The 19,621-nt window shown below is 47.7% G+C and overlaps 1 protein-coding gene across 4 annotated transcripts in view; it reads right to left on the reverse strand.

Moving 5' to 3' along the window:
• Window positions 1-7,816: 7,816 nt before the first annotated feature.
• prkag3b (protein kinase, AMP-activated, gamma 3b non-catalytic subunit) overlaps window positions 7,817-19,621 on the reverse strand; it is a 121,058-nt gene continuing 109,253 nt past the window's right edge. For all 4 annotated transcript variants that reach the window (XR_005038852.1, XM_036959481.1, XM_036959479.1 and 1 more), the window contains one exon: window positions 7,817-8,191. Coding sequence is in view for 3 of the 4 variants with exons in the window: in XM_036959481.1 (XP_036815376.1) it covers window positions 8,136-8,191 (56 nt within the window). In the remaining variant the exon portion in view is untranslated. The remainder of the gene's footprint in view (window positions 8,192-19,621) is intronic.

Here is a 19,621-nt window from a genome sequence, read left to right on the forward strand (position 1 = left end):
ACACACAGTCTCAGCCTAATGCTTGGTTTATCTACCAAAACACATGGTCTCAGCCTAATGCTTGGTTTATCTACCAAAACACACGGTCTCAGCCTAATGCTTGGTGTGTTTACCAAAACACACGGTCTCAGCCTAATGCTTGGTTTATCTACCAAAACACACGGTCTCAGCCTAATGCTTGGTTTATCTACCAAAACACACGGTCTCAGCCTATTGCTTGGTGTGTTTACCAAAACACACGGTCTCAGCCTAATGCTTGGTTTATCTACCAAAACACACAGTCTCAGCCTAATGCTTGGTTTATCTACCAAAACACACAGTCTCAGCCTAATGCTTGGTTTATCTACCAAAACACATGGTCTCAGCCTAATGCTTGGTTTATCTACCAAAACACACAGTCTCAGCCTAATGCTTGGTTTATCTACCAAAACACATGGTCTCAGCCTAATGCTTGGTTTATCTACCAAAACACACAGTCTCAGCCTAATGCTTGGTGTGTTTACCAAAACACACGGTCTCAGCCTAATGCTTGGTTTATCTACCAAAACACACGGTCTCAGCCTAATGCTTGGTTTATCTACCAAAACACATGGTCTCAGCCTAATGCTTGGTTTATCTACCAAAACACACGGTCTCAGCCTAATGCTTGGTTTATCTACCAAAACACACAGTCTCAGCCTAATGCTTGGTTTATCTACCAAAACACACAGTCTCAGCCTAATGCTTGGTTTATCTACCAAAACACATGGTCTCAGCCTAATGCTTGGTTTATCTACCAAAACACACAGTCTCAGCCTAATGCTTGGTTTATCTACCAAAACACACAGTCTCAGCCTAATGCTTGGTTTAACTACCAAAACACATGGTCTCAGCCTAATGCTTGGTTTATCTACCAAAACACATGGTCTCAGCCTAATGCTTGGTTTAACTACCAAAACACACAGTCTCAGCCTAATGCTTGGTGTGTTTACCAAAACACACAGTCTCAGCCTAATGCTTGGTTTATCTACCAAAACACACAGTCTCAGCCTAATGCTTGGTTTATCTACCAAAACACACAGTCTCAGCCTAATGCTTGGTTTAACTACCAAAACACATGGTCTCAGCCTAATGCTTGGTTTATCTACCAAAACACATGGTCTCAGCCTAATGCTTGGTTTAACTACCAAAACACATGGTCTCAGCCTAATGCTTGGTTTATCTACCAAAACAGATGGTCTCAGCCTAATGCTTGGTTTAACTACCAAAACACATGGTCTCAGCCTAATGCTTGGTTTATCTACCAAAACACACAGTCTCAGCCTAATGCTTGGTTTAACTACCAAAACACATGGTCTCAGCCTAATGCTTGGTTTATCTACCAAAACACATGGTCTCAGCCTAATGCTTGGTTTAACTACCAAAACACATGGTCTCAGCCTAATGCTTGGTTTATCTACCAAAACAGATGGTCTCAGCCTAATGCTTGGTTTAACTACCAAAACACACAGTCTCAGCCTAATGCTTGGTTTATCTACCAAAACACATGGTCTCAGCCTAATGCTTGGTTTAACTACCAAAACACACAGTCTCAGCCTAATGCTTGGTTTATCTACCAAAACACACAGTCTCAGCCTAATGCTTGGTTTAACTACCAAAACACACAGTCTCAGCCTAATGCTTGGTTTATCTACCAAAACACATGGTCTCAACCTAATGCTTGGTTTATCTACCAAAACACATGGTCTCAGCCTAATGCTTGGTTTATCTACCAAAACACATGGTCTCAGCCTAATGGTTGGTGTGTTTACCAAAACACACAGTCTCAGCCTAATGCTTGGTTTATCTACCAAAACACATGGTCTCAGCCTAATGCTTGGTTTATCTACCAAAACACATGGTCTCAGCCTAATGCTTGGTTTAACTACCAAAACACACAGTCTCAGCCTAATGCTTGGTTTATCTACCAAAACACACAGTCTCAGCCTAATGCTTGGTTTATCTACCAAAACACACAGTCTCAGCCTAATGCTTGGTTTATCTACCAAAACACACAGTCTCAGCCTAATGCTTGGTTTATCTACCAAAACACACAGTCTCAGCCTAATGCTTGGTTTATCTACCAAAACACACAGTCTCAGCCTAATGCTTGGTGTGTTTACCAAAACACACAGTCTCAGCCTAATGCTTGGTGTGTTTACCAAAACACACAGTCTCAGCCTAATGCTTGGTTTATCTACCAAAACACATGGTCTCAGCCTAATGCTTGGTTTATCTACCAAAACACATGGTCTCAGCCTAATGCTTGGTGTGTTTACCAAAACACACAGTCTCAGCCTAATGCTTGGTTTATCTACCTAAACACACAGTCTCAGCCTAATGCTTGGTTTATCTACCAAAACACATGGTCTCTGCCTAATGCTTGGTTTATCTACCAAAACACATGGTCTCAGCCTAATGCTTGGTGTGTTTACCAAAACACACAGTCTCAGCCTAATGCTTGGTTTATCTACCAAAACACACAGTCTCAGCCTAATGCTTGGTTTATCTACCAAAACACACAGTCTCAGCCTAATGCTTGGTGTGTTTACCAAAACACACAGTCTCAGCCTAATGCTTGGTTTATCTACCAAAACACACAGTCTCAGCCTAATGCTTGGTGTGTTTACCAAAACACACAGTCTCAGCCTAATGCTTGGTGTGTTTACCAAAACAGACGGTCTCAGCCTAATGCTTGGTTTAACTACCAAAACACACAGTCTCAGCCTAATGCTTGGTTTATCTACCAAAACACACAGTCTCAGCCTAATGCTTGGTGTGTTTACCAAAACACACAGTCTCAGCCTAATGCTTGGTTTATCTACCAAAACACGCGGTCTCAGCCTAATGCTTGTAATAAACACTAGATTATTCAGAGGTAACATTTTATTACATTTAATTCAGTAGAATGTGAAATCAGTATTGACCACATTAAAGCTTTTTTCACACAGGTTTCCGTAATGTCCACCTAGAATTAATTCTCAGTTGTATCTTTTACATACCTTTTCGGCTGACTGGTTTACAATGGATGACTGCAACTGTGTAATTGAATATTGCATAAAGAACAAATAAGATGTAAGGCAGAAACAAATATAATACTAATGAATAAATACTAATGAATAAATACTAATGAATAAATACTAATGACTACTGCAAACGATTTGTACGCTTTACGTTCCTGAGGTAGAGAGAGACTCAACACCACTACAAAATTAAAAGGTTCAATTGTTATGAATATTGCTATGACAATCCAATTGTTATGAATATTGCTATGACAATCCAATTGTTATGAATATTGCTATGACAATCCAATTGTTATGAATATTGCTATGACAATCCAATTGTTATGAATATTGCTATGACAATCCAATTGTTATGAATATTGCTATGACAATCCAATTGTTATAAATATTGCTATGACAATCCAATTGTTATGAATATTGCTATGACAATCCAATTGTTATGAATATTGCTATGACAATCAAATTGTTATGAATATTGCTATGACAATCCAATTGTTATGAATATTGCTATGACAATCCAATTGTTATGAATATTGCTATGACAATCCAATTGTAAGGCCATTTTAATTTCAGTTTAGTTACATGTTTAATGTTTGTCTTAAAATACTTTACATTGATCCAAGTATTACACTTTTTAAAAAGTTTACATTTCAAGACTTATGAGGCACAGACAGTAGCATCCAGGTCAGGGGGTAGGTAGGATCAGGGGTTAGGTAGGGTCAGGGGTTAGGTAGGGTCAGGAGTTAGGCAGGGTCAGGGGGTAGGTAGGGTCGGGGGATAGGCAGGGTCAGGGGGTAGGCAGGGTCAGGGGTTAGGTAGGGTAAGTGGGTAGGCAGGGTCAGGGGGTAGGCAGGGTCAGGGGGTAGACAGGATAAAGAGGGGTATATATCTGTGCAGCAGGCGAGGCCAGGGTCAGGGTGTAGGTAAGGTCATAGTTGAGGCTCCTTCTTCATCAGGAGACTCCTGTCCTGGCAGCCTCAAGTCCTGACAGGCTGCTGTCCTTCCTGGCAGACTGCTGTCCTTCCTGGCAGACTGCTGTCCTTCCTGGCAGACTGCAGTCCTTCCTGGCAGACACCCTCCTACTCACCCCCCAAACACCTTTCTGTTTCTACTGTTCCCAAAGAAAATGTTCTTCCCACTAAGGTTGAAAAGATTTGGCATCAGATCCTCAAAAAAATGTATCCAGCTGCATCATTGAGAGCATCTTGACTGACTGCATCACTGCTTGGTACGGTAAGTACATCCCCGTGGACCGCATGGCGCTACAGATGGTGGTGCGGACAGCCCAGTACAGCGCTGGGGTCGAGTTCCTTTCCATTCAGTACCTCCATATCAACACGGTGGGAAAGGAAGACCTGGAAATATGTCTAAGACTCAAGCAACTGTTCTCTCTGCTCCCGAATGGCAAGAGGTACCGGAGCGCCAAGTCTGATACCAACAGGCTCCTGAACACCTTCTACCCCCAAGCAACTGTTCTCTCTGCTACCGAATGGCAAGAGGTACCGGAGCGCCAAGTCTGATACCAACAGGCTCCTGAAAATCTTCTACCCCCAAGCAACTGTTCTCTCTGCTACCGAATGGCAAGAGGTACCGGAGCGCCAAGTCTGATACCAACAGGCTCCTGAACATCTTCTACCCCCAAGCAACTGTTCTCTCTGCTACCGAATGGCAAGAGGTACCGGAGCGCCAAGTCTGATACCAACAGGCTCCTGAACATCTTCTACCCCCAAGCAACTGTTCTCTCTGCTACCGAATGGCAAGAGGTACCGGAGCGCCAAGTCTGATACCAACAGGCTCCTGAACATCTTCTACCCCCAAGCAACTGTTCTCTCTGCTACCGAATGGCAAGAGGTACCGGAGCGCCAAGTCTGATACCAACAGGCTCCTGAACATCTTCTACCCCCAAGCAACTGTTCTCTCTGCTACCGAATGGCAAGAGGTACCGGAGCTCCAAGTCTGATACCAACAGGCTCCTGAACATCTTCTACCCCCAAGCCATCAGACTGCTGAACAGCTTCTACCCCCAAGCCATCGGACTGCTGAACACCTTCTACCCCCAAGCCATCAGACTGCTGAACACCTTCTATCCCCAAGCCATCAGACTGCTGAACACCTTCTACCCCCAAGCCATCAGACTGCTGAACACCTTCTACCCCAAGCCATCAGACTGCTGAAAACCTTCTACCCCCAAGCCATCAGACTGCTGAACACCTTCTACCCCCAAGCCATCAGACTGCTGAACACCTTCTACCCCCAAGCCATCAGACTGCTGAACAGCTTCTACCCCCAAGCCATCAGACTGCTGAACACCTTCTACCCCCAAGCCATCAGACTGCTGAACACCTTCTACCCCCAAGCCATCAGACTGCTGAACAGCTTCTACCCCCAAGCCATCAGACTGCTGAACACCTTCTACCCCCAAGCCATCAGACTGCTGAACACCTTCTACCCCCAATCCATCAGACTGCTGAACAGCTTCTACCCCCAAGCCATCAGACTGCTGAAAACCTTCTATCCCCAAGCCATCAGACTGCTGAAAACCTTCTATCCCCAAGCCATCAGACTGCTGAACATCTTCTACCCACAAGCAACTGTTCTCTCTGCTACCGAATGGCAAGAGGTACCGGAGCGCCAAGTCTGATACCAACAGGCTCCTGAACATCTTCTACCCCCAAGCAACTGTTCTCTCTGCTACCGAATGGCAAGAGGTACCGGAGCGCCAAGTCTGATACCAACAGGCTCCTGAACATCTTCTACCCCCAAGCAACTGTTCTCTCTGCTACCGAATGGCAAGAGGTACCGGAGCGCCAAGTCTGATACCAACAGGCTCCTGAACACCTTCTACCCCCAAGCCATCAGACTCCTGAACATCTAACAAAAATTACCTACACGGACTATCTGCATTGACCCTTTTATTGAATTGTTGCAGTGACTCTACTCTATGCTCTATGACTCTATACTCTCACTCAAAAGGACTCTACACTCACACTGAGACCCCAACACACATGTGCTCACAAACACATTCATACTGACTCTACACATATGCACGCATACACACTCCCATAGAATCATCATATACGCTGCTGCTACTCTGTTTATCAGATATCCTGATATCTAGTCTCCTTACTCCTATATATATCTACCTCCATCACTCCAGTGCCCCTGTCTCCTTACCCCTATATATATCTACCTCCATCACTCCAGTGCCCCTGTCTCCTTCCCCTTATACATATCTACCTCCATCACTCCAGTATCCCTGTCTCCTATATATATATCTACCTCCATCACTCCAGTGCCCCTGTCTCCTTACCCCTATACATATCTATCTCCATCACTCCAGTATCCCTGTACAATGTTAATATGGTACTAACCCTGTACATAGTCACCTGACCCCTATACATATCTACCTCCATCACTCCAGTATCCCTGTACATTGTTAATATGGTACTGGACCTATTAATTAAAGATGACATAATTAATAATTTATGGACAAGAAGAAGATTATTTAAAGATACATAATATTTACAGTAGTGGTCAAATGTTTGGACACAACCTACTCATTCAAGTTATGGTATACAGAAGATAGCCCTATTTAGTAAAAGACCAAGTTCGTATTATGGCAAGAACAGCTACAATAAGCAAAGAGAAACGACAGTCCATCATTACTTTAAGACATGAAAGTCAGTCAATACAGAACATTTCAAGAACTTTGAAAGTTTCTTTAAGTGAAGTCGCAAAAACCATCAAGTGCTATGATGAAACTGGCTCTCATGAGGAAAGGAAGACCCAGAGTTACCTCTGCTGCAGAGGATAAGTTCAGTAGAGTTAACTGCACCTCAGATTGCAGCCCAAATAAATGCTTCACAGAGTTCAAGTAACAGACACATCTCAACATCAACTATTCAGAGGAGTCTGCTTGAATCAGGCCTTCATGGTCAAATTGCTGCAAAGAGACCGCTACTAAAGGACACCAATAAGAAAAATTGACTTTTTTGGGCCAAGAAACACGAGCAATGGACATTGGAACGGTGGAAATTTGTCCTTTGGTCTGATGAGTTCAAATTTGAGATTTTTGGTTCCAACCGCCATGCTTCACAGAGTTCAAGTAACAGACACATCTCAACATCAACTATTCAGAGGAGTCTGCTTGAATCAGGCCTTCATGGTCAATGAGATGCGGAGTAAGTGAACGGATGATCTCAGCATGTGTGTTTCCCACCGTGAAGCATGGAGGAGGAGGTGTGATGGTGTTGGGGTGCTTTGCTGGTGACACTGTCAGTGATTTATTTAGAATTCAAGGCACACTTAACCAGCATGGCTACCACAGAATTCTGCAGCGATACACCTCCCATCTGGTTTGTGCTTAGTGGGATTATCATTGGTTTTTCAACAGGACAATGACCCAAAACACACCCCCAGGCTGTGTAATGGCTATTTGACCCAAAAGGAGAGTGATGGAGTGCTGCATCAGATGACCTGGCCTCCACAATCACCCGACCTCAACCCAGTTGAGATGGTTTGGGATGAGTTCGAACGCAGAGTTAAGGAAAAGCAGCCAACAAGCGCTCAGCATAAGTGGGAACTCCTTCAAGACTGTTGAAAAAGCATTCCAGGCAAAACTGGTTGAGAGAATGCCAAGAGTGTGCAAAGCTGCCATCAAGGCAAAGGGAGGCTACTTTGAAGAATCTCAAAAACATAAAATATATTTTGATTTGTTTAACACTTTTTTTGGTTACTACATGATTCCATATGTGTTATTTCATAGTTTTGATGTCTTCACTATTATTCTACAATGTAGCAAATAGTAAATATAAAGAAAAACCCTTTAATGAGTAGGTGTGTCCAAACTATTGACTGGTACTGTATATATATATATATATATATATAAATAAATAATAGTTTTGAACGGGATAGGAGAGATTTTATAAAATTTACATTATTAAAAAAAATAATGTATACAAACAAGTACTAAACAAACACAAGTATGAATATAAAAATATGAAAGTATTGGTGTTATCCTGCAGAATAAACCTTTTAAAAAGCATTTTAAAGTTACCCAGCAAAATCAAAAAAATATTTACAGAGTTTCTGTCTTCATTCATTATTAGTGTCCCAATTTGTCTTCAGTGGTTGAGCTCTTCGTGAAATCTCTGTAAAAAGAAGCAGATCAACAAATCATTATTTTTGACAGAGACTTTACAAAAATCAAGCATGTCTGTTTTCACCTCCAATATGAAGATGTGTTGTCTTAAATGGTTTCATTTTTGTCCTTGTTTCATTTTATGCAGTTCGGCAGCTCAGAAACATCAAAGACAAAGATGCTGTTTTCATGATCAAAACAAACGCTGTGCAAACAAGAAGAAATGGGTCAAGCAGATTGGTTTACTGCAGTCACCTTTCACACAGAACTGATTGACAACAGTCTGCCTCTCACACAGAGCTGACTGACAACAGCCTCCCTCTCACACAGAGCTGACTGACAACAGCCTCCCTCTCACACAGAGCTGACTGACAACAGCCTCCCTCTCACACAGAGCTGACTGACTACAGCCTCCCTCTCACACAGAGCTGACTGACAACAGCCTCCCTCTCACACAGAACTGATTGACAACAGCCTCCTCTCACACAGAGCTGACTGACTACAGCCTCCCTCTCACACAGAGCTGACTGACAACAGCCTTCGTTTCACACAGAACTGATTGACAACAGCCTCCTCTCACACAGAGCTGACTGACTACAGCCTCCCTCTCACACAGAGCTGACTGACTACAGCCTCCCTCTCACACAGAGCTGACTGACAACAGCCTCCCTCTCACACAGAACTGATTGACAACAGCCTCCCTCTCACACAGAGCTGACTGACAACAGCCTCCCTCTCACACAGAGCTGACTGACAACAGCCTCCCTCTCACACAGAGCTGACTGACAACAGCCTCCTCTCACACAGAGGCTGCCAATTCGCACCCTATTTAATACATAGTGCACTACTTTTGAACAGGGCCCATATCTGGTCAAAAGTAGTGAAATATATAGGGAATATGGTCCAATGTAGTGCACTACATAGGGAATAGGGTGCCATTTGGGATGTTCAGAGATGAAATACCATGTTGACTCTACAGAGGTTATTCCCAGACACAGAGACAGATATTCTGGGCTCTGGTCTCGAGGTCGACCGATTAAATCGGCCTGGCTGATTAATTAGGGCCGATTTGAAGTTTCCATAACAATCGGTAATCGGCATGATGGCAGATTACATTGCGCTCCACGAGGCAGGCTGACCACCTGTTACGCGAGTGCAGCAAGGAGCCAAGGTAAGGTCCCAGATAGCATTAAACGTATCTTATAAAAAACGATCAATCTTCATAAAATCACTAGTTAATTACGCATGGTTGATGATATTACTAGTTTATCTAGCTTGTCCTGCGTTGCATATAATTGATGCGGTGCCTGTTAATTTATCATCGAATCACAGCCTACTTCGCCAAACGGGGGATGATTTAACAAAAGCACATTCGCGAAAAAAAAGCACAATCGTTGCACGAATGTACCGAACCATAAACATCAATGCCTTTCTTTAAATCAATACACAGAAGTATATATTTTTCAACCTGCATATTTAGTTAAAATAAATTCATGTTAATAGGCAATATTAAAATAGGAAAATTGTGTCACTTCTCTTGCATTCAGAGTCAGGGTATATGCAACAGTTTGGGCCACCTGGCTCGTTGAGAACTAATTTGCCAGACTTTTACGTAATTATGACATAACATTGAAGGTTGTGCAATGTAACAGCAATATTTAGACTTATGGATGCCACCCGTTTAGATAAAATACCGAACGGTTCCGTATTTCACTGAAAGAATAAACATTTTGTTTTCGAAATGATAGTTTCCAGATTTGACCATATTAATGACCTAAGGCTCAAATTTCTGTGTTTATTAAATTATAATTAAGTCTATGATTTGATATTTGATAGAGCAGTCTGACTGAGCGGTGGTAGGCAGCAGCAGGCTCGTAAGCATTCATTCAAACTTTCCTGTGTTTGCCAGCAGCTCTTCGCTGTGCTTTAAGCACCGCTCTGTTTATGACTTCAAGCCTATCAACTCCTGAGATTAGGCTGGCAATACTAAAGTACCTATTAGAACATCCAATAGTGTAAGGTATATGAAATACAAATGGTAAAGAGAGAAATAGTCCTATAATTTCTATAATAACTACAACCTAAAACTTCTTAAAACTGGGAATATTGAAGAACTGGGAATTTTGAACCACCAGCTTTCATATGTTCTCATGTTCTGAGCAAGGAACTTAAACATATTACACTTCTACTTTCTTCTCCAACACTTTGTTTTTGCATTATTTAAACCAAATTGAACATGTTTCATTATTTATTTGAGACTAAATAGATTTTATGTATTACATTAAGTTAAAATTAAAGTGTTCATTGTTCATTCAGTATTGTTGTAATTGTCATTATTAAAAAAAAAAACAGCCAAAATTGATTGGTTTTTTTTGCGGGGCGTATTGACCGAAGTGAACTGATTTGAAGACAATGAGCAATAAACTCATTGCGCACCAATAATATTAGCGAAGTTTCGTTGATTGACTGTATTTCTGCCCAATGACCACTGATCTTCTTGAAATCTAGCTATATATATATACAGTGCCTTGCGAAAGTATTCGGCCCCCTTGAACTTTGCGACCTTTTGCCACGTTTCAGGCTTCAAACATAAAGATATAAAACTGTATTTTTTTGTGAAGAATCAACAACAAGTGGGACACAATCATGAAGTGGAACGACATTTATTGGATATTTCAAACTTTTTTAACAAATCAAAAACTGAAAAATTGGGCGTGCAAAATGATTCAGCCCCTTTACTTTCAGTGCAACAAACTCTCTCCAGAAGTTCAGTGAGGATCTCTGAATGATCCAATGTTGACCTAAATGACTAATGATGATAAATACAATCCACCTGTGTGTAATCAAGTCTCCGTATAAATGCACCTGCACTGTGATAGCCTCAGAGGTCCGTTAAAAGCGCAGAGAGCATCATGAAGAAAAAGGAACACACCAGGCAGGTCCGAGATACTGTTGTGGAGAAGTTTAAAGACGGATTTGGATACAAAAAGATTTCCCAAGCTTTAAACATCCCAAGGAGCACTGTGCAAGCGATAATATTAAAATGGAAGGAGTATCAGACCACTGCAAGTCTACCAAGACCTGGCCGTCCCTCTAAACTTTCAGCTCATACAAGGAGAAGACTGATCAGAGATGCAGCCAAGAGGCCCATGATCACTCTGGATGAACTGCAGAGATCTACAGCTGAGGTGGGAGACTCTGTCCATAGGACAACAATCAGTCGTATATTGCACAAATCTGGCCTTTATGGAAGAGTGGCAATAAGAAAGCCATTTCTTAATAACCTCTTAAGTCTACCCCTTCCTTTTCAGCGTCCTGCTACTCATGCCAGGAATATAGTATATGCATATGATTAGTATGTGTGGATAGAAAACACTCTGAAGTTTCTAAACCTGGTTAAATCACGGCTGTGACTATAACAGAGCGTGTGTTTCATCGAAAAGCGCAAGAAAAACTGGTCACTGAAAACTGAAAATAATATCCATGCGCCACTTGCATGTATTGTTTAAAGGACACCAAATTAAATAGGACCAAGGATGCAATTCCTACAGCTTCCACACGATGTCGCCATTGTCGTCATTTTCCTGAGAGTTATTTCTTGGTAAAAAAAAAGGAAAAGGATTCCATTTCTTCCGGTCTCCGACAGGATGTTTTGGAGGAGAGATTTCCGACCATGATTTCAAGACGTGGAGCTATTGAATACACATCGCCCCGTGATCATTTTGATAGATTATAAACGTTTACTAATACCTAAAGTTGGATTACAAAAGTATTTCGAAGTGTTTTGTGAAAGTTTATCGTCGACTTTTTTAATTTAAAAAAATGACGCAGCGTTTTGAAACAATGTTTTTTTCTGAATTACACAGTTTCCATAGATGGCTATTTTGGGTATATATGGACCTATTTAATTTAAAAAAAGACCCAATAGTGATATTTATGGGGAATATAGAAGTGCCAAAAAAGAAGCTCGTCAAAGGTAATGAATGTTTTATATTTTATTTCTGCTATTTGTGTAGCGCCGCCCATTCTACCTCTACTCTGGTCAGAGACCACTGCACCGCCCATTCTACCTCTACTTTGGTCAGAGACCGCTGCAACGCCCATTCTACCTCTACTCTGGTCAGAGACCGCCCATTCTACCTCTAGTCTGGTCAGAGACCGCTGCACCGCCCAATCTACCTCTACTCTGGTCAGAGACCGCCCATTCTACCTCTACTCTGGTCAGAGACTGCCCATTCTACCTCTACTCTGGTCAGAGACCGCTGCACCGCCCATTCTACCTCTACTCTGGTCAGAGAACGCTGCACCGCCCATTCTACCTCTACTCTGGTCAGAGACCGCCCATTCTACCTCTAGTCTGGTCAGAGACCGCCCATTCTACCTCTACTCTGGTCAGAGACCGCTCCACCGCCCATTCTACCTCTACTCTGGTCAGAGACCGCTGCACCGCCCATTCTACCTCTACTCTGGTCAGAGACCGCTGCACCGCCCATTCTACCTCTACTCTGGTCAGAGACCGCCCATTCTACCTCTACTCTGGTCAGAGACCGCTGCACCGCCCATTCTACCTCTACTCTGGTCAGAGACCGCCCATTCTACCTCTACTCTGGTCAGAGACCGCTGCACCGCCCATTCTACCTCTAGTCTGGTCAGAGACCGCCCATTCTACCTCTACTCTGGTCAGAGACCGCTGCACCGCCCATTCTACCTCTACTCTGGTCAGAGACCGCTGCACCGCCCATTCTACCTCTACTCTGGTCAGAGACCGCTGCACCGCCCATTCTACCTCTACTCTGGTCAGAGACCGCTGCACCGCCCATTCTACCTCTAGTCTGGTCAGAGACCGCTGCACCGCCCATTCTACCTCTAGTCTGGTCAGACACCGCTGCACCGCCCATTCTACCTCTAGTCTGGTCAGAGACCGCTGCACCGCCCATTCTACCTCTAGTCTGGTCAGAGATCGCTGAACCGCCCATTCTACCTCTAGTCTGGTCAGAGACCGCTGCACCGCCCATTCGACCTCTACTCTGGTCAGAGACCGCTGCACCGCCCATTCTACCTCGAGTCTGGTCAGAGACCGCTGCACCGCCCATTCTACCTCTAGTCTGGTCAGAGACCGCTGCACCGACCATTCTACCTCTAGTCTGGTCAGAGACCGCTGCACCGCCCATTCTACCTCTACTCTGGTCAGAGACCGCCCATTCTACCTCTAGTCTGGTCAGAGACCGCTGCACCGCCCATTCTACCTCTACTCTGGTCAGAGACCGCTGCACCGCCCATTCTACCTCTACTCTGGTCATAGACCGCCCATTCTACCTCTACTCTGGTCAGAGACCGCTGCACCGCCCATTCTACCTCTACTCTGGTCAGAGACCGCCCATTCTACCTCTACTCTGGTCAGAGACCGCTGAACCGCCCATTCTACCTCTAGTCTGGTCAGAGACCGCCCATTCTACCTCTACTCTGGTCAGAGACCGCTGCACCGCCCATTCTACCTCTACTCTGGTCAGAGACCGCCCATTCTACCTCTACTCTGGTCAGAGACCGCTGCACCGCCCATTCTACCTCTACTCTGGTCAGAGACCGCCCATTCTACCTCTACTCTCGTCAGAGACCGCCCATTCTACCTCTAGTCTGGTCAGGGAGCGCTGCACCGCCCATTCTACCTCTAATTTGGTCAGAGACCGCCCATTCTACCTCTAGTCTGGTCAGAGACCGCCCATTCTACCTCTACTCTGGTCAGAGACCGCTGCACCGCCCATTCTACCTCTACTCTGGTCAGAGACCGCTGCACCACCCATTCTACCTCTAGTCTGGTCAGAGACCGCCCATTCTACCTCTACTCTGGTCAGAGACCGCTGCACCGCCCATTCTACCTCTACTCTGGTCAGAGACCGCTGCACTGCCCATTCAACCTCTACTCTGGTCAGAGACCGCCCATTCTACCTCTACTCTGGTCAGAGACCGCTGCACCGCCCATTCTACCTCTACTCTGGTCAGAGACCGCTGCACCACCCATTCTACCTCTAGTCTGGTCAGAGACCGCTGCACCGCCCATTCTATCTCTACTCTGGTCAGAGACCGCTGCACCGCCCATTCTACCTCTACTCTGGTCAGAGACCGCCCATTCTACCTCTACTCTGGTCAGAGACCGCTCCACCGCCCATTCTACCTCTACTCTGGTCAGAGACCGCTGCACCGCCCATTCTACCTCTACTCTGGTCAGAGACCGCTGCACCGCCCATTCTACCTCTACTCTGGTCAGAGACCGCCCATTCTACCTCTACTCTGGTCAGAGACCGCTGCACCGCCCATTCTACCTCTACTCTGGTCAGAGACCGCCCATTCTACCTCTACTCTGGTCAGAGACCGCTGCACCGCCCATTCTACCTCTAGTCTGGTCAGAGACCGCCCATTCTACCTCTACTCTGGTCAGAGACCGCTGCACCGCCCATTCTACCTCTACTCTGGTCAGAGACCGCTGCACCGCCCATTCTACCTCTACTCTGGTCAGAGACCGCTGCACCGCCCATTCTACCTCTAGTCTGGTCAGAGATCGCTGAACCGCCCATTCTACCTCTAGTCTGGTCAGAGACCGCTGCACCGCCCATTCGACCTCTACTCTGGTCAGAGACCGCTGCACCGCCCATTCTACCTCGAGTCTGGTCAGAGACCGCTGCACCGCCCATTCTACCTCTAGTCTGGTCAGAGACCGCTGCACCGACCATTCTACCTCTAGTCTGGTCAGAGACCGCTGCACCGCCCATTCTACCTCTACTCTGGTCAGAGACCGCCCATTCTACCTCTAGTCTGGTCAGAGACCGCTGCACCGCCCATTCTACCTCTACTCTGGTCAGAGACCGCCCATTCTACCTCTACTCTGGTCAGAGACTGCCCATTCTACCTCTACTCTGGTCAGAGACCGCTGCACCGCCCATTCTACCTCTACTCTGGTCAGAGAACGCTGCACCGCCCATTCTACCTCTACTCTGGTCAGAGACCGCCCATTCTACCTCTAGTCTGGTCAGAGACCGCCCATTCTACCTCTACTCTGGTCAGAGACCGCTCCACCGCCCATTCTACCTCTACTCTGGTCAGAGACCGCTGCACCGCCCATTCTACCTCTACTCTGGTCAGAGACCGCTGCACCGCCCATTCTACCTCTACTCTGGTCAGAGACCGCCCATTCTACCTCTACTCTGGTCAGAGACCGCTGCACCGCCCATTCTACCTCTACTCTGGTCAGAGACCGCCCATTCTACCTCTACTCTGGTCAGAGACCGCTGCACCGCCCATTCTACCTCTAGTCTGGTCAGAGACCGCCCATTCTACCTCTACTCTGGTCAGAGACCGCTGCACCGCCCATTCTACCTCTACTCTGGTCAGAGACCGCTGCACCGCCCATTCTACCTCTACTCTGGTCAGAGACCGCTGCACCGCCCATTCTACCTCTAGTCTGGTCAGAGACCGCTGCACCGCCCATTCTACCTCTAGTCTGGTCAGACACCGCTGCACCGCCCATTCTACCTCTAGTCTGGTCAGAGACCGCTGCACCGCCCATTCTACCTCTAGTCTGGTCAGAGATCGCTGAACCGCCCATTCTACCTCTAGTCTGGTCAGAGACCGCTGCACCGCCCATTCGACCTCTACTCTGGTCAGAGACCGCTGCACCGCCCATTCTACCTCGAGTCTGGTCAGAGACCGCTGCACCGCCCATTCTACCTCTAGTCTGGTCAGAGACCGCTGCACCGACCATTCTACCTCTAGTCTGGTCAGAGACCGCTGCACCGCCCATTCTACCTCTACTCTGGTCAGAGACCGCCCATTCTACCTCTAGTCTGGTCAGAGACCGCTGCACCGCCCATTCTACCTCTACTCTGGTCAGAGACCGCTGCACCGCCCATTCTACCTCTACTCTGGTCAGAGACCGCCCATTCTACCTCTACTCTGGTCAGAGACCGCTGCACCGCCCATTCTACCTCTACTCTGGTCAGAGACCGCCCATTCTACCTCTACTATGGTCAGAGACCGCTGAACCGCCCATTCTACCTCTAGTCTGGTCAGAGACCGCCCATTCTACCTCTACTCTGGTCAGAGACCGCTGCACCGCCCATTCTACCTCTACTCTGGTCAGAGACCGCCCATTCTACCTCTACTCTGGTCAGAGACCGCTGCACCGCCCATTCTACCTCTACTCTGGTCAGAGACCGCCCATTCTACCTCTACTCTCGTCAGAGACCGCCCATTCTACCTCTAGTCTGGTCAGGGAGCGCTGCACCGCCCATTCTACCTCTAATTTGGTCAGAGACCGCCCATTCTACCTCTAGTCTGGTCAGAGACCGCCCATTCTACCTCTACTCTGGTCAGAGACCGCTGCACCGCCCATTCTACCTCTACTCTGGTCAGAGACCGCTGCACCACCCATTCTACCTCTAGTCTGGTCAGAGACCGCCCATTCTACCTCTACTCTGGTCAGAGACCGCTGCACCGCCCATTCTACCTCTACTCTGGTCAGAGACCGCTGCACTGCCCATTCAACCTCTACTCTGGTCAGAGACCGCCCATTCTACCTCTACTCTGGTCAGAGACCGCTGCACCGCCCATTCTACCTCTACTCTGGTCAGAGACCGCTGCACCACCCATTCTACCTCTAGTCTGGTCAGAGACCGCTGCACCGCCCATTCTATCTCTACTCTGGTCAGAGACCGCTGCACCGCCCATTCTACCTCTACTCTGGTCAGAGACCGCCCATTCTACCTCTACTCTGGTCAGAGACCGCTCCACCGCCCATTCTACCTCTACTCTGGTCAGAGACCGCTGCACCGCCCATTCTACCTCTACTCTGGTCAGAGACCGCTGCACCGCCCATTCTACCTCTACTCTGGTCAGAGACCGCCCATTCTACCTCTACTCTGGTCAGAGACCGCTGCACCGCCCATTCTACCTCTACTCTGGTCAGAGACCGCCCATTCTACCTCTACTCTGGTCAGAGACCGCTGCACCGCCCATTCTACCTCTAGTCTGGTCAGAGACCGCCCATTCTACCTCTACTCTGGTCAGAGACCGCTGCACCGCCCATTCTACCTCTACTCTGGTCAGAGACCGCTGCACCGCCCATTCTACCTCTACTCTGGTCAGAGACCGCTGCACCGCCCATTCTACCTCTAGTCTGGTCAGAGACCGCTGAACCGCCCATTCTACCTCTAGTCTGGTCAGAGACCGCCGCACCGCCCATTCGACCTCTACTCTGGTCAGAGACCGCTGCACCGCCCATTCTACCTCGAGTCTGGTCAGAGACCGCTGCACCGCCCATTCTACCTCTAGTCTGGTCAGAGACCGCTGCACCGACCATTCTACCTCTAGTCTGGTCAGAGACCGCTGCACCGCCCATTCTACCTCTACTCTGGTCAGAGACCGCCCATTCTACCTCTACTCTGGTCAGAGACCGCCCATTCTACCTCTACTCTCGTCAGAGACCGCCCATTCTACCTCTAGTCTGGTCAGGGAGCGCTGCACCGCCCATTCTACCTCTAATTTGGTCAGAGACCGCCCATTCTACCTCTAGTCTGGTCAGAGACCGCCCATTCTACCTCTACTCTGGTCAGAGACCGCTGCACCGCCCATTCTACCTCTACTCTGGTCAGAGACCGCTGCAGCACCCATTCTACCTCTAGTCTGGTCAGAGACCGCCCATTCTACCTCTACTCTGGTCAGAGACCGCTGCACCGCCCATTCTACCTCTACTCTGGTCAGAGACCGCTGCACTGCCCATTCAACCTCTACTCTGGTCAGAGACCGCCCATTCTACCTCTACTCTGGTCAGAGACCGCTGCACCGCCCATTCTACCTCTACTCTGGTCAGAGACCGCTGCACCACCCATTCTACCTCTAGTCTGGTCAGAGACCGCTGCACCGCCCATTCTATCTCTACTCTGGTCAGAGACCGCTGCACCGCCCATTCTACCTCTACTCTGGTCAGAGACCGCCCATTCTACCTCTACTCTGGTCAGAGACCGCTCCACCGCCCATTCTACCTCTACTCTGGTCAGAGACCGCTGCACCGCCCATTCTACCTCTACTCTGGTCAGAGACCGCTGCACCGCCCATTCTACCTCTACTCTGGTCAGAGACCGCCCATTCTACCTCTACTCTGGTCAGAGACCGCTGCACCGCCCATTCTACCTCTACTCTGGTCAGAGACCGCCCATTCTACCTCTACTCTGGTCAGAGACCGCTGCACCGCCCATTCTACCTCTAGTCTGGTCAGAGACCGCCCATTCTACCTCTACTCTGGTCAGAGACCGCTGCACCGCCCATTCTACCTCTACTCTGGTCAGAGACCGCTGCACCGCCCATTCTACCTCTACTCTGGTCAGAGACCGCTGCACCGCCCATTCTACCTCTAGTCTGGTCAGAGATCGCTGAACCGCCCATTCTACCTCTAGTCTGGTCAGAGACCGCTGCACCGCCCATTCGACCTCTACTCTGGTCAGAGACCGCTGCACCGCCCATTCTACCTCGAGTCTGGTCAGAGACCGCTGCACCGCCCATTCTACCTCTAGTCTGGTCAGAGACCGCTGCACCGACCATTCTACCTCTAGTCTGGTCAGAGACCGCTGCACCGCCCATTCTACCTCTACTCTGGTCAGAGACCGCCCATTCTACCTCTAGTCTGGTCAGAGACCGCTGCACCGCCCATTCTACCTCTACTCTGGTCAGAGACCGCTGCACCGCCCATTCTACCTCTACTCTGGTCAGAGACCGCCCATTCTACCTCTACTCTGGTCAGAGACCGCTGCACCGCCCATTCTACCTCTACTCTGGTCAGAGTCCGCCCATTCTACCTCTACTCTGGTCAGAGACCGCCCATTCTACCTCTACTCTGGTCAGAGACCGCCCATTCTACCTCTACTCTGGTCAGAGACCGCCCATTCTACCTCTACTCTGGTCAGAGACCGCTGCACCGCCCATTCTACCTCTACTCTGGTCAGAGACCGCCCATTCTACCTCTACTCTGTTTAGAGACCGCCCATTCTACCTCTAGTCTGGTCAGGGAGCGCTGCACCGCCCATTCTACCTCTAATTTGGTCAGAGACCGCCCATTCTACCTCTAGTCTGGTCAGAGACCGCCCATTCTACCTCTACTCTGGTCAGAGACCGCTGCACCGCCCATTCTACCTCTACTCTGGTCAGAGACCGCTGCACCACCCATTCTACCTCTAGTCTGGTCAGAGACCGCCCATTCTACCTCTACTCTGGTCAGAGACCGCTGCACCGCCCATTCTACCTCTACTCTGGTCACAGACCGCTGCACTGCCCATTCAACCTCTACTCTGGTCAGAGACTGCCCATTCTACCTCTACTCTGGTCAGAGACCGCTGCACCGCCCATTCTACCTCTACTCTGGTCAGAGACCGCTGCACCACCCATTCTACCTCTA

This window comes from Oncorhynchus mykiss, chromosome 22 (assembly GCF_013265735.2).
Source record: "Oncorhynchus mykiss isolate Arlee chromosome 22, USDA_OmykA_1.1, whole genome shotgun sequence".
NCBI classification, from domain to species: domain Eukaryota; kingdom Metazoa; phylum Chordata; class Actinopteri; order Salmoniformes; family Salmonidae; genus Oncorhynchus; species Oncorhynchus mykiss.